General features: G+C 47.3%; 1 protein-coding gene and 1 pseudogene across 3 annotated transcripts in view; both read right to left on the bottom strand.

Moving 5' to 3' along the window:
* The window catches only part of LOC140845101 (ly6/PLAUR domain-containing protein 3-like), a 64,152-nt gene extending 56,460 nt beyond the window's left edge, over positions 1 to 7,692 (bottom strand). The window contains exons 1-5 of one of the 3 annotated variants that reach the window (XM_073218853.1): positions 7,288 to 7,692; positions 6,723 to 6,854; positions 5,819 to 5,965; positions 5,369 to 5,530; positions 3,641 to 4,657 (exon numbers count right to left, since the gene is read on the bottom strand). In XM_073218853.1, coding sequence (XP_073074954.1) covers positions 4,170 to 4,657; positions 5,369 to 5,530; positions 5,819 to 5,965; positions 6,723 to 6,854; positions 7,288 to 7,369 — 1,011 coding nt within the window. In that variant the 5' untranslated portion in view covers positions 7,370 to 7,692 and the 3' untranslated portion in view covers positions 3,641 to 4,169. The other 2 variants (XM_073218852.1, XM_073218854.1) reach the window with 2 other exon arrangements.
* Positions 7,495 to 10,509, bottom strand: LOC140845102 (GATA zinc finger domain-containing protein 1 pseudogene; annotated as a pseudogene).
* Between the last annotated feature and the right edge of the window lie 3,997 nt (positions 10,510 to 14,506).

Genomic DNA, 14,506 nt, shown 5'->3' with positions numbered 1-14,506 from the left:
CTAGAAAATTTTTAATTACAGATATAATTTCAACATGTCTTCCAATATCTTTCTGTTGGGTACTGCTGATTTAAAACTTAGAAATAAAACAAAGGGGAACCACATATATTTCCAGTATCTTACTGGAGCATTGTCTAATAGACCCACTCAGGGGTGATCTGATTTTGGGAGGGAATGTAGCTTTGTATGTCTTACTATTTATTATTGATAAGGGCCCAAACTCTGTAAAGTCTGGACATTAACTTTGCAAATAATTTTGCAAATGACAAGAAAATTGGTAAGTTGCAAGGGATTTTTGCCTGGGAAAGATGGAAATTATTTCTGCCCAGTAGACAAAATAACCTGAGATTAAGGCTTTATTGCCCTGTAGGACAAGAACTGCTTTTGAATCTCCCTTTGCAATCTTATTTCAGTAATCTTTCATTGATTAAATATACTTTTCATCTCAACCCTATGCGTTTGAATCACCCTTACCAGCTCTATGGGTTCCCAATATTCTAAGCATTTATCATATGCCAGGCACTATTCTTGGCCTTCATTACCAGTTTCTCCCAAGAGTCCTAAAGGTAGGAACTATTATTACCATTTCATAGATGAGGAAACTGAGGCTTGGAGAGAATTTCCAGCTCAACTTCAGAGTGAAACCGTAATCGTAGTAGAGGGTGCAGATTAACAAGAGAGCTGAGATTTAAAAGGGTTTGCTGACGCAGGTCTGGCCTCTGGCCTCTCTTCTATGCTGTCTTTGTTATGATGTGCTGAAGTCCTAACCCCCAGGACCTGTGAATGTGGCCTTATTTGGAAATAGGGTCTCTGAAGATTTAATCAAGTTAAAATGAGGTCATGAGGGTAGAACCACACCTAATATGACTGGTGTCCTTATAAGAAGAGGGAAATTTGGACACAGAGAAACAGGGAGTACTCCATATGAAAAAGGCAGAGACTGATGTGGTGAGTCTACAGGCCATGGGAAGCTGAGGACCATCAGAAGCTGGAAGGGAGGATCCTCCCTAGACCCAGAGGCTTCCAAGGCAGTGTGCACAGGCCAGCATCCCTATTGTGGACTTCTAACCTCCAGGACCGCGAGACAGTAAATTTCTGCTGTTCAACCGCCAGTTTGTGGAACTTGTTACAGCAGCCGTAGGAAACTAATAGTCTCTGAAATGCACCACCCTGGGTGGCTGCACAGTCGTGGTGAAAGAGGTGCCACCATCAGTATGGGAGCCACTAGGACGACATCTTTCCTCTGTCCCCTCATCTGCACCTGTGAAACCCCTCACTCCAATTCTTGTGGCACCATCTGAGGACAGACTGTCTGGGCCTCTGCCACCACACCCAGGGCTCCTAGGGGGGAAAGGCTTTGTATGGACAGAAAGGATTACTGGGTGTCCTGTCTAGCACACACTTCTGGGTTAGCTCCACCTTTCATTGTCTTCAACTACTACAGCAACACAAAACTGAGAGCAAAGAGAGGCAAAGCAAAAGCTTCCTGCGTGGAAGAATACAGTTGATTATCTCCCCCTGGATATTGACCAGTTTGACATCCACCTATAAATTTCAGCATTCTCCATCACCAATACACAGGTGTTTGTTAATTCTTCTTTGAACTGTTGGAACATATTACTCAGTCCCTCATTAAAATAAGTTAAATAAAATCTTCGACAGGTGTTCATTTTCTATCTGCAAGAGCTGTGATTTTACCTTTTTAAAAATGTTATTCTTCAACACCTGTTTCAGCTCTAAGGCTGTGGTATGGCCGCCCACCGCAGGCCTCAGCAGGCCATGGGGGTCCCGGAGACTTCAGGTCAGAAAGGAGCCCTAGGCTGAGCTACGCAAGCGGGGTATCCCAGAGTCTTTTTCCCACCTTAGAACTTCCTTCAAAGAACAGAAAAAGCCCCCATGGAGTGAAGGTGATGAAGTTCCAGCCCCAGCACCCTCAGGAACCTGGGCCGCCTCAGCCCTACACTGCTGAGGTGGCAAAAACAGCTCAGTTACCTAGTGGTCGGCCTGAAGCTGTGGAACATCAGGTTGAAAGCTCATGATTGTCAAAGAAAAACTGTACCCAACGAATTAAACAGGCAAGGACGTCTCATGCATTGCACAGCAGGGGAGAGAGGCCAGCACTCAGTCTGAGCTCAACTCAACTGAAACAAAGGGCAGTGGGCTTTTTAAGAGTTGGGCTTGGGGAGCCAGCGGGTTGTCTGGGTTTGCTGATTGGCTGTGACCTCGGGGAAAGGAAACCTACTCACATCTTCAGGACAGGAGGTAGTTTACTACTTGAAGAAAGGCATCCGCAAAGTTAGGGGAAACTGGGAGACAGAAGGGGTAGCTCCTTTCATGTTTACATTTCAAAGAGAAGGTTCCCAGGTCTGAGAAAGACATTTCCTGGACTGTAAAACTGGCAAGAGGCTTTTTAAGGAGATTTACCTACTTTTCAAAACAACAGAGAAAGACTTTATAACGACAAGTTTTCTAAAGTAAATGATCTAAGAAAAAGGATGTCTGGGGTCTCTGTGGCTAGGCCATCTGAATTCTGGAAGGCTCCGGATGAAAGAAAGGTGAGGGGTTTAAGAAGCAGGAATAAGCCTAAATTCAGTCAAGCTGAGGGAAAAGTTATGGCTCCACTGTTTATTCGCTGGGTACCCTAGGGCAAGTTTATCAACCTCTCTGGGCCTGGTTTCTCATCTTGTAAAATGCAGACGGCTGATACCTACCTCGTGAGATGGTTGTGTAGGTTATGTTAACTCAAGTACAGCATTTGAAAGAGTACCTGGCACATGATAAATGTACTACTTGCTGTTGGTTATTTTGCCATCTGAGCCTCGGTTTCCCCAATCATCCACTCTGAGAAGGTATACAAAAAATTAAAACATGATGGATGCAAACACCCTTAGAATAGGCCTGGCCTCCGTGGCTAAGAATTCTTTTGCAATGATCAACATTCCTAGAACTATAGTTACTGTTACTGATGCTCTGTGGCTGATGATGCTTGTGCTCTCATGAATTCCCTATTTTGTTACTAAGATCATTTACTATTGTTTTCTCATGCTATTCCCTATTAATAGTGATATCACAGTGTTACTGTTATTATCTCCTATTCCCTGCATCTGGCCGCCCTTCCCTCAAGCAGTCCCCAAGCCTGCCAGGGCCTCCCATTCCCAAGCCAGGCTTTTCCTCCCTGAGGCCTCTACACTTTCATTTGATCGGAGGAGACGGAGGTGGGGCTCAGACTCCAGGTCCCCAACAGCAAGCAAAGACTGACTGCAGCACCTCAAGCCCTCTGGACAAGTGGGAGGCAGTGGCTAGGCCCCTGATGAGTCTGAAGAAATGAGACATACGGCAAGGCAGCTGAGGCCTGGGGATGTGCGCAAACCAGTAGATGGAGCTCCCCTCTGCTCCCAAACACTGCCAGGAGCTCCATTCACCCGACACTGCTTTCACCCACGCGCCCCTCACAGTGGAATCGCCCACAGGCTGGCTAAACCCCAGGACACACAAGAGGTTCAAACCCCGCCTTCCCCCATGGCTGCGGCTCTAGATCTCAGCTTCTCTACCTGCTGAAGGTCTTGGCATTTCTGCCCAGCTCCGCTTCAAGAAGTTAGTGTAAGAAATGAGATAGAAATGACTCCTTTAAAACACTATACAAAGTAATTAAATTTTTATTGAGGCCTTTCTGTGCCAGAAAGAGACCATAAGGAGGCACAAGGCCCGGTCCCTGCTCTTGAGGAGCTCACAGTCTAGTAAGAAGACGCCAAAATAATTCCCACGAAGATGGGGTGCAGGTGCAGCAGCCATCAGAGGAAGGAACCGTAAATCCTTGCTGCCCCCCATATTCCAGCTGGACTGAGAGAAAGCAAATGGGAGGCTTCGCACTGCCTCTCACACCTTCCCTGTCACAGCTCTGACCTCTCTGCTCCGGGCACCATGTGGAGATGAGGGAGAGACAAGGATAAAGGGAATCCACTCACTGCCCTCAAAAAGCTAGGACACCCTGCAGGAGATACACAACAGTAACTTTTATTTCCCGAAGCCGCAAACCAGTGCAGCGGAAGCTGGGGAGACTGGGTGAGACTGGAAGAACAGGGGCTGGGCCAGGAAAGGGAAGTAATGGGAAGAGAAGGTGCCCAGGGCCAGGGAACTAGGACAGGAGGGAGGTTTCCCAGTGGAGAAGCTCAGAGCAGGGTGCCAGCAGCCACAGCCAACAGAAGGGCCGCCAACACAGCGGAAGGCACTGCAGAGCCTTTGTTATGGGGTCCACCTTGTGTGGGGTACTGCCCCATATTACTACGGTCCTGGTGGCCAGCAGCACTTTCGGCCACCCTGGAGTCCTCATCCTGGGAGATCTCGGGTTCTGCTTCCTGTGGAGGAGTCCGGCTGGTTGGGGCTGGAGGGGGCTTCAAGGTGGAGGTGCGGGTGGTCGGGGGTGGCGTGGAAGTAGTGACAGAGGTTGTCGGGGCCAGAGTGGTGGGCTGAGGAGGCGGCATCAGGACAACGGGCGGGAACCGCGGGGAGAAGTAGGTCTTGTTTCGGAGGTCGGAGTTACAGCGGGATCCCTGGCAGCAGGAGCCTTTGAGGGTAAATCCCGGGCCTGTCACGGAATCCCGGGGGTACAAATCGTCCAGGACGTAGCCCCGGACAGGCAAGGCCACAGTCACGTTAGCTGCAGGAGGGAGACACTGGTAGGTACGCGGTTGGAGAGAGGGGGGGCAGGCAGAGCCAGAATGAAACGCGAGTAAAATGAGGGCAGAACCACCAAAACACGAGATAGACAGGCTCTGCATCCACTAATCCAAGTCTCGATTCAGGCCACACGCTGAAGCATGTGAGCGGAACTGGGAGCGCCACAATGCCTCGTAAGAAAGGTTTGGGCAGGGCTACACCTCTCACACGACCAGAGGGGACAAACTTCCCCTTCATCCCTCCCACCCAGCCCAGACAAAATGCAGTCTTAGAGTCAGAACTACACCTCCCAGAACACACCTGGCAGACGCCAGGAGGCCGGCGGAGCATCTCTTCTAAGTAGTTAGGTGCAGGTGCTAACCCGGGTTTTAAGGAATGAAAACTATACTCCACAAAATGCCCGGGCAGAAGCCTGGAAGCTGAAATACGTTTCCGAAAGCACCTCGTCGCACCCTGCACCTGGCAGGAAACATATTTCCCCAAAGCACTGCAGACAAAAGCACCAGTATCCCCATGCCCTATTAGGGACAGCACATTTCTCAAGTGCTCTGGGTCAAGACGCACACTTAGGCCAACGATTCCCAGAATGTGCTGGAGGGAGAGCCCTTTGGGGAAAGGACTCCAAGCAACCAAGAGACCTGAGAAAAGCTACCGCAACCCCTGTAAGCTTCGAGCTCCCGGGCTCTCTCACCTGCCGTCAAGGTGACGTTGCCATCAAAACATCCCTTGTAGACGCGGTCGCTGGCGTTGTAGCAGCTCACGACAGGCGGCACCGTACCCTGGCACGCCTCGTGGCTCAGCCCCACGCAGCTGTAGCACTCGACACCGTTGGGCTCGGATGCACTCTCATTGCCTGAGAGGGGATTGAGTAGGAAAGAAAGGTCGAGAAGCTCTGCTCCGGGTCCCTCTGGTCCACATCTCCACTCCTAAACGGATGCCCAGCTCAACCTCGGGCCCACCTGGGGAATAGCCCTGCCCACCCCGTGGGCGGGCCGCCCCCGCTCCAGCCTCCTGGCGCTTAGAGCAGTGAAGCTCCGCCTCCTGCCTCATGGCCCCGCCCCCAGCCCTGCCTCGCTCTCCCGCCTACAGCACGTGATCACTCCCAGCCCCTCAGTCTGCGTGGTTGCTCCCCTGGTCCTACCTGCGGGGCTGAGTACTCGCGAGGTGAGGTTGAGCTTGGCATTGCAGCGGTCCTGGGAGCACTGCTGCAGCTGGATAAAGGCCAGCATCCCGTATAGGTCCAGTCCGCGGTCATTCTTGCCCTGGAGTCCCGATCTGCAGCCCTGCACTGCCGAAGGGGGAGGGGAGGGGTCAGCGGGCAGGGCATTGGGGGCGGGGCCTGCAGTAGATCTGCACCCGAGGATCGCCAGCCCAGAGTCGGAGGGCTGGGGCCTCCGAAAGAGCAGATTGGAGGGGAAAGAATCACAGACAGAGGGGCGCAACTTCAGAGGGCTGACTCCGAGGGGACGTACAGGTTGACAGACGCTGGACAGAGCCAGGGATGCAGGAGAGCCACAGGGGGGCAAAACCGCAGAAAGCAACTTCAGAAAGAGCTAAGCGACTGTCAAAAAGGCACAGGATCAGAGAGGGATGGGGCCTCCTAGGAGCCCTGGCCTCAGATGGAGGCGGGATCCCTCGAGGACGGGTCGGCGGGGTGGAGTCTCAGTCTAAGGAACCTAAGAGGACCTAGAGGGATCTCTATCACCAGGGAGCCCGATGGGTAGGGGAGGCTGTTTGGGGAGGAGAGGCTTCTGGCAGGACAGACTGGAGAAGGGCTCTCAGTAGTTGGGCGGAAATGGACAGGGTGTGCCTCCGAAGAGGACGAGGTACCAGATCCGGGCTCTCCCAATTCACCCCCTCAGCCCCGCACCCCTCAAAACCTTAATGCTTGGTTACGACGAAGGACTCAGGCCCGGCTCAATGGGAGGGATGGGGCTGCGTTGACGGGGTGTGGCCAAATTCAGGGGGCGGGGTGGGCTATAAGGAGGCGGGGCCTAGCTGGAGGAGCTTGAAGGGGTATGCCTGGACCAGGGGCCCCCACTTACTGGTCTCCGCCGCCCCCACGGCCTCTGTGCGGACGTCCACGCCGGGCGCGCACTTCACGGTCTTGGTCTTCTGCGGATAGCACCCGTCATCTGCTTTCTGCACACAGCTGTAGCACTCCAGGGCCTGCGCTCCTGGGGGTGCAGGGCCCAGTGGGACTGCGTGATCCCTACTGAAGCCTCCTGCCCCAAAGGAGAAATAGCCCTTCCCACGCCCTCCGTTCCCGGCCGAGCCATTCCTTTTGCACACCCTTTTCCAGGACAGGAGTAAGGAAAACCATTCCACAAATCTGGTGCCATGAGATACACTGTGGCACATTTCCTTTAAGCCCCTGTGCCTGCGGCGGGAGCATTCTTCCACAGCTCCCTTATACTCAGGTGGAGGATCCCTGCCATGAATAGGGACACCTTCCCACAGTTCTCCACTGAAGATGGGAGAACTCTCCCCACAGCTGAATCGGCTCAGTGATGGATCCCTTCTCACGACCCTCTCTGCAGGCGGTGAAGGGACCCTCCTCCCTAGAGACCCCACTCTACCCGCTCCGCCCCTTCGAGGCATCAGACCCACCTTCTCGGAGCAGCAGTGACAGCAGCAGCCAGACTATAGTCCAGATCACTGCGCGGGCGCCTGCTCTTCCGGCCAGGTCCATGGTGCGCCCTGCTCCCTCGGCGTCCCCCCTGGGTGTGCCGCCTCCCAACCTGGGCCCTCTTACCTGAGCCCGGGATGAGTAACGTCCCCCCAGGCAACCCTGGCCTTGCCCAACCGGGCCAGTCCTGAAGGATCAAGAGCCAGAAGCAGACTTAGCCTACCCTCACATTGCTGGGAGATGTCAAATAGACCCCGTGGGTAGGAAAGAGAAAAAAGCACTTCGTTGAGTATTTCCTGGTCACTCTGCAGTGTGAAGAGAGAGGAATATGTCTGGAGGTGAGCCACTGAGGTAGGATATCTGAGTAACCGTGACGGCAGAAGAGGCAAAGGTAGAGAAGCAGAGTTAAGTGTTTTTTTTTTTTTGCATTATAAAAAATATTTTAATCCAAAAGTTTGAATATTGACGTTTATTTACAATTTCACTGTAATTTTTGTGTACAAAGAGGTAACTATGTACATAGAATTATCTACAGTCACTTCTGTTCAACACACAAATCATGACTGTGTAGAAAAATGTTTACAGTTAAAACTGCTACAGCTCGAAATCATTCTGATTGTTAGATTCTCACAAATCCTCCTGGGGTTGATAAGTGCTGCTTAAGTCAGGATACAAAGGGAGGCAAGTGTGTGCAATCCCCACTTCCTCCCATTTTCACACTCCCTTACTTAGCTGACCTGCACCCGAAGTAAAACCTGTACCTGAATTCTGGACAATTTCCTGAACAACAGGCATTGTAAGTATAAGATGTTTGTTTTAGGCCTGTTATTAGGAGTCTAAAAGCAGAAGGTTTAACTTTGGGGTAGACTTTTTAAAGATATTGATGCTAATGACCTATTTAATCATTTGTATGACTGCCCACGTTGTTCTAATGGTAGTCAGGAAACTACCCAGTGAGATGCCTGAACACTGGTTTCCCTGGTGCTTTTAGTGAAGTTGCCTGTTAGCACCAGAAAATTTTATGATTTGATTGGAAGCCTTGTTTTGACTAAGAAGGTAAGAGAGAACAATGGAGAACAGATCCATTAAGAGCAACAAAATGATTCTGAATCCCTGTTTGCTACAGAAGAATTAAAAGGAAGTTTTAAAAAGCTTGGGGATAATAAAATAATCCACCAATCAGTTTCTTTAAGGTTAAAGCAGCCAACAGGCTGTTTAGCATTTTCTAGATGAAGAAATTAAAGCTTGTGTAACTTTGTGATAGATACTGTTAGATGTAGCTTAATTAATTTTTTTTGGGTTTTTTTTGTTATCATTAATATACAATCACATGAGCAACATTGTAGTTACTATATTCCCCCCATAATCAAGTCCCCACCACATACTCCCATACAGCCACTGTCCATCAGCGTAGCAAGATGCTATAGAGTCACTACTTGTCTTCTCTGTGCTATCCTGCCTTCCCCGTGGTACCTTAATTAATTTACCTTAATTTTTTGTTCTTATAGAAAAATACAATCCATTTAGTGAGTTTCTAGATATAAATTATGGAGAAAAATAGACACTACCAGTTCCTAATGATCTCTGGAAATGATAGCTTTTGCCTGTGAAGATACACATACAGAATGTAGTATTTAACTTGAAAATGTATTTAATTCTTTGCTATCCCTTTTAATTTCTCAAGTGACTAGCAATAAATGAGCTAATTATTACTGGGTAGTTGGGAAAAACTTTTGAGTCATTTTTCTATCTAAGAATGTCATTAAAAGAAACATGTGGAATATCCTGTAGTACTATAAATACAAGATAACTGGAAATCAGTCTTACCTTTGAAACTACAAACGACTGGCAACTGTTTCCTTCATAGTTATTGCAGGAGTAGGTCCAACATGAGTCCAAATACAGCCCTTCTCTGGTCTGGTGGGAACTGTGGGAAATGGTGATGAACGTGACGTGACATACTCAGAAGGTGCATGACAGATAAATTCCAAGTATTCCATCTTCCTTGGAAGATCCGCCTCTAGTCCTGTGATGTGGGACGCAGGATCCCTGGGGCTAGAGAGAGAGTGGGGATGAGCCACGTCAGTGCTGCGCTCTTCTCCCAATCCTGGTCCTGGATGAAACCCCTGATCTGAGCACAGTTAAGGTTTTCCATCTTGTTCATCAATTACAGAAACAACATCTCCAATTTGGTAATACACTCCCTTGTAAAGATTGATTCTGCAGTGATTATGGGAGAAACAGACTCAGGAGCTTTGATGGGATTTTTTAATTTAAAAATATGTCTTCTGCCTTTTCCTTCGGTGGAAACTTTTTTTTCAGCAGCTGGAGCAGATTTGCATTCAGTGTCTCTGAGCCGAGCAGACCTGCTGTGAGTTTCCTGCTCCCTCCGCCTGCCGCCCCCGCTCCCGCTGCTCTGCGGAGCGGCGGCCGAGGTGCAGCGCGGGGCTCGCCGCCGCCCCCAGTCCCACCGACCGCCCCGAGCCGGCGCCCCGCAGCCCGCGCCGCCCCGGCCCGCGCCGCGGTGGCGGAGGATCGCCCCCTTCGGGCCCTGCTTCCCCACGGAGGACGACGTGGGCTTGCAGACGCTGCAGGTGGGCTTCAGGCCCAGGGGCGCCGTGGGCGGCTCGGGCGGCCCCCGCGGGCGCAGAGACCCGGGAACGGCGACTGCAGGCCCTGGCCGCCCGCTGGTCAGCCGGCCACTCGCAGCGACAGGAGGAGCGGCGCGGGCGCCGAGCTGTCCCCGCGGGGGACAGGCCGCGGCCGCTGCCCCCTGGGGACAGGAAGCGGGTCCGCTCGCTGAGCGCGGGGAACAGCTCTGCGCGGCCGGAGGCGCCGAGAGCATGTATTCTTAACAAGCTCATCACCATCCTCCCTCACCGTCACCACCGCTGTGACAGAGACTTAGGAGTCCCCGCTGCAGCACTTAGGACGCAACCTGAGATTGAGAGGGTCGTTTGTGAATGCCTGACTCCCCTGGAAATCAAAGGCGGGTAGGAGAACTACTCAGACACCTCTGGAAGAAGCCTCCGTCTTCCAGTACTACACAGTCCATGTCATTCTTTCACAATCTTTCCTATCAGAAGTAAACACTGTAAATTGAGACATAATATTTTAGAGGCAGAAATGTCACCTTGGAGAGCAAACAGATGCTTAATATTTGTTCTGACTGGAGATTACAATGACCTGGTACCAAATTTACGCTGGGGCTATGCAAGGGACTTCCATTCCTACAATCTCACTTACAATACAGTGTGAAGAGCTCTGGGTACCAGTTCCTAGTACACAAGGACCTCTTGTAAAAATCAACTGCCATAGAAGCTTTATAATAGTGGGATTTCCGTCTGTATTTCATGTCTGTTTTTTATAGCTTACTGTCAGATGGTTTATATGATGCCAAGTCTTTGTTCAGAAGGGCTGCCCCTTCCATAATGATATTCTCTTAGACAAACCTCTGTTTTAAAATAAAGCACTTTGTGGCACTGTTGCCAGGAATACGTTGAGGCAGAATATAGGGGCTTCTCTGTAGTTCTCAAGGCAAACAAAGCAAGATGACATGGGTATTACATGCTACTGCAAATCTTTTCTTTTTCCTAGCAAATTCAAACACTGCACAGAAATTCTCATTTTAATTGTTGAGGAACTTATCAATGCCAATATCTTAGTATATGATGTCAAATCCTATTTTTATGATTGATCCTTTTCAAATCAATAAATCTAAACTTTAATCTGAAAAATGGTCTTATATATGTATAATCAATTAGTTTTGTGGCTTTTCCTTTGCTTTTAATGCAAACTCTTGGACAGAACATCTAAGAAGGGTCGCCCAGTTGTACATAACCTGAACCCTAAGGGACTCCTGTGCCTATTAGCTTTAACTTGGAATAATGGCTTAGTAACAACTGTCTCTCCTAAAAATTTCTACGTAAGTCATGTTTTATGATATATTTTGGAAACTTACTAGGGATTTTGCTATATTTCACAGTGATATGGCTTGAAAAGGTTACAACCTTTGATTCCAATCAAATCTAGTACAACAGCAGATCAAAGAAAGTTTTGAATGTTGCTGGGTATTTTATTCAAGGACAGTATTTACACTTTTGGCAAAACTAATCAAGATTATTAAAATCAGTGAAGTTCCTCCTTTAAATTTCTCCCCCTCTTCAAGTTCACTAATCATCTTCGAATAATAACTTGTCTCAAGATGGGTTAAAAAAAACTAAACTACAATAAGCACATTTTCATTTTAAGTATGTTTTCAGGGATAATAGTTCAAAAGACATAAAAGGAAGGCTGGCAAAGAGCTTATTCCTTCAAGTAGGAAAGCATGGTTAGGGATGCTCTAAATTGAGGGTTAGAGGTCACCTGAATGGTAGCCCTGCTTCTGGGATGACTGACTGTATATGCCTCCCTCTGAAGTGGACGTTAAACATCTCTTGTTGAAAACACCTATTAAAAGACAGTATTAGAATGGTGTTCTCTAAGATTTAGAGGTTCCTTCACACCTTTAGAAGGTTATATGGTTCTAATTAAACTTAGAATTCGGTTTCAGTAATGTCTTAAAAACCCATCTTTCCAATTAAAAATGTTCCATCTCCTGTAAATGTCACTACCAATCTGATATCCTGCCATGACATTCCAGACATGAGACAGGAGAATATGTGACGGGCTTATGTAGATGCTATTCCCATCCTTTCACTACCCAAACTTTGCCAGGAGCCAGCTTAATCCTGGAACACTTCAAAAAACATGTCCTTACCACTATGGTTTTAGACTAGAGATTCAAAATTTAAAGGTAAGAGAAGGCCTCAGCTGGATTTGACCCAGCCGTGTGACTTTACACCTGCCTCTGACACTACCATTCATTTGGGCCTCGGTTTATTTCTCCAAATAGCGGAAAATAACAAATCACGTTGGCAAATACTGTTAGATTTAAGTAGGTTAATTGTTTTAAGATAGAATTAGAGGAGGATGGGCAAAAGAGCTTTTAGCTCCTTGGACTCTTGGGAAGGCGTGTGCTACCCCTACCATCACCACTGGATCACGTATCTTGTTGTAACTTATTATTCTGAAATGCTCAAAAATATCTATGGATGATGATGATGACAAAGAAGATGTCAACATTTAAATTTGATAAATTCCAAAGAGGAGGACATGTGATATACAGGAAGGGGTTCAAACCCTAGCTAACCATCATTAACTACACGGTGTAAGACAAGTTAGTTGCCCTGACCTCCCTGCACATGTTCTCCCATTTATTAAATAGGGAAATTATGACTTTTCTTATTTGCATCGTTTTGAGTAATAAAAGATACATGACATGTATCGAGTCCATTACAGTGCCTGGCACATAGTAGGTATGTGATAAATGTTAGTCATTATTGTGTAGCAAACAATGACTTTATTAAGAAAACTCAAATATCCTGGACATCAGATCCCATTTACCCACTACTAATATTACAAGCTTCCTTTGAGACTCCAACAGTAATCCTTGACTTGTAACTTGCAAGCAGCTATTTTTAAGAAAAGACAATCTATACTCCACAGAAGATGCATGTTAAATAACTTCCTTTACCTGAAACTGCCTAATTTTCATCTCCATAATTGTGGAATTATTCCATATTTACTTAGAACCACAGCCTTTTAAAGTCTGAAGGAATCTTAGGGAACACCATTTTCATATTCTTTTTATAGATCCGTATGCAGAGTGTTTTTTAAGATACTGTATTTTTTTAGCTCTAAAATTTCCCTTTTGTTCTTCTTTTTTTTGGTATCATTAATCCACAACTACATGAGGAACATTATGTTTACTAGACTCCCCCCATCACCAAGTCCCCCCCACAAACCCCATTACAGTCACTGTCCATCAGTGTAGTAAGATGCTGTAGAGTCACTACTTGTCTTCTCTGTGTTGCACAGCCCCCCCCGTGACCCCCCCCCACATTATACATGCTAATTGTAATGCCCCCTTTCTTCTGCCCCACCTTATCCCTCCCTTCCCACACAACCTCCCCAGTCCCTTTCCCTTTGGTAACTGTTAGTCCAGTCTTGGGTTCTGTGTTTCTGCTGCTGTTTTGTTTTTTGTTCTTTTTTATACCAATTTTCCTACTGAAATTTCCTATACTTTCACACATTTGTTACAGGAACATTTTCCTTTATCTCAATTATATGAATTGCTTTAAAATCATCATCTGATGAATCCAAAATGTGGATCATCTCAGGGTTGGCTTTTGACCATTTTTCTCTTGAAAATGTGACCTAGTTCTTTGTAGTCCATTAACTTTGGGTTATACAGTGGATTATACAATTTGTGTTCTGTGTGTGGAGACTCCAGAGTTTGTTATATTGCTCTGAATAGTGTTAATGTTTATTTTAACAGGCAATTAACTTTGTTAAGCTACCAACTTTGTCTTACCTACAGTAGATAACAGATCAAATCTCAGTTAAGGTCTTTTATCTTTACCTGTGATGCTTTGGGTCTGTCCAGGAGTCACCCAGAGACTTGAGCAGTTTACACCTACAACTCAGAGCTCTCCTTGTCAGATTCTCTCCTTGCTTGTACTCCCCTTTCAATCTCAGGTAGCTGCAGTCACACCAGCCTCTGTCCTCTTGTTAACTCAGGCAAGAAAGAGGGCAATTTTTATCCGAGCTTCAGCTGTCTTGTGACAGGACACAACTGCAGCCTGCTTCCAGACCAGAGCTGTGAAAATGGACAACTCACCCCATTACAGATCCTTCTTCCAGACACCTACTGCTCTTCAAAACCTGCCTGCCTTTTTTCACTCTCAAAACCTTCAGGTAGCTATTTTTTTATATTTGGACTGAGTTTATACTCATTGTCTGTGGATAATTAGTATATTCAAAGCTTACTCCATCACACTAGAGGTAGAACCCACAAATACCTCAATTTTTAAAAATGCATATATATATATATATATGGAATCTAAACTTTAAATGTTATACTGTAGGCTGCCAAGTCTTTCTGCATCTTTCAGTCTCATTTTACCCCACTCCTGCAAGAATCATGCTGCTACTTATCATGCACCAGTAAGTATATTTTATTGTGGAGACAGTTCTTTCTACTCATCCTCAAGCCTTCATTCACATCTGGTCTGTACTTAGTCAGTCTTTGTTTCCCAAGTGCAGACGTGTACCACTAGTAAACCAGATGACTTCACATAGCTGAGACACAACATTAAA

This window comes from Manis javanica, chromosome 12, assembly GCF_040802235.1.
Source record: "Manis javanica isolate MJ-LG chromosome 12, MJ_LKY, whole genome shotgun sequence".
NCBI classification, from domain to species: Eukaryota; Metazoa; Chordata; class Mammalia; order Pholidota; family Manidae; genus Manis; species Manis javanica.
This window is presented reverse-complemented; position numbering and strand designations above follow the sequence as displayed.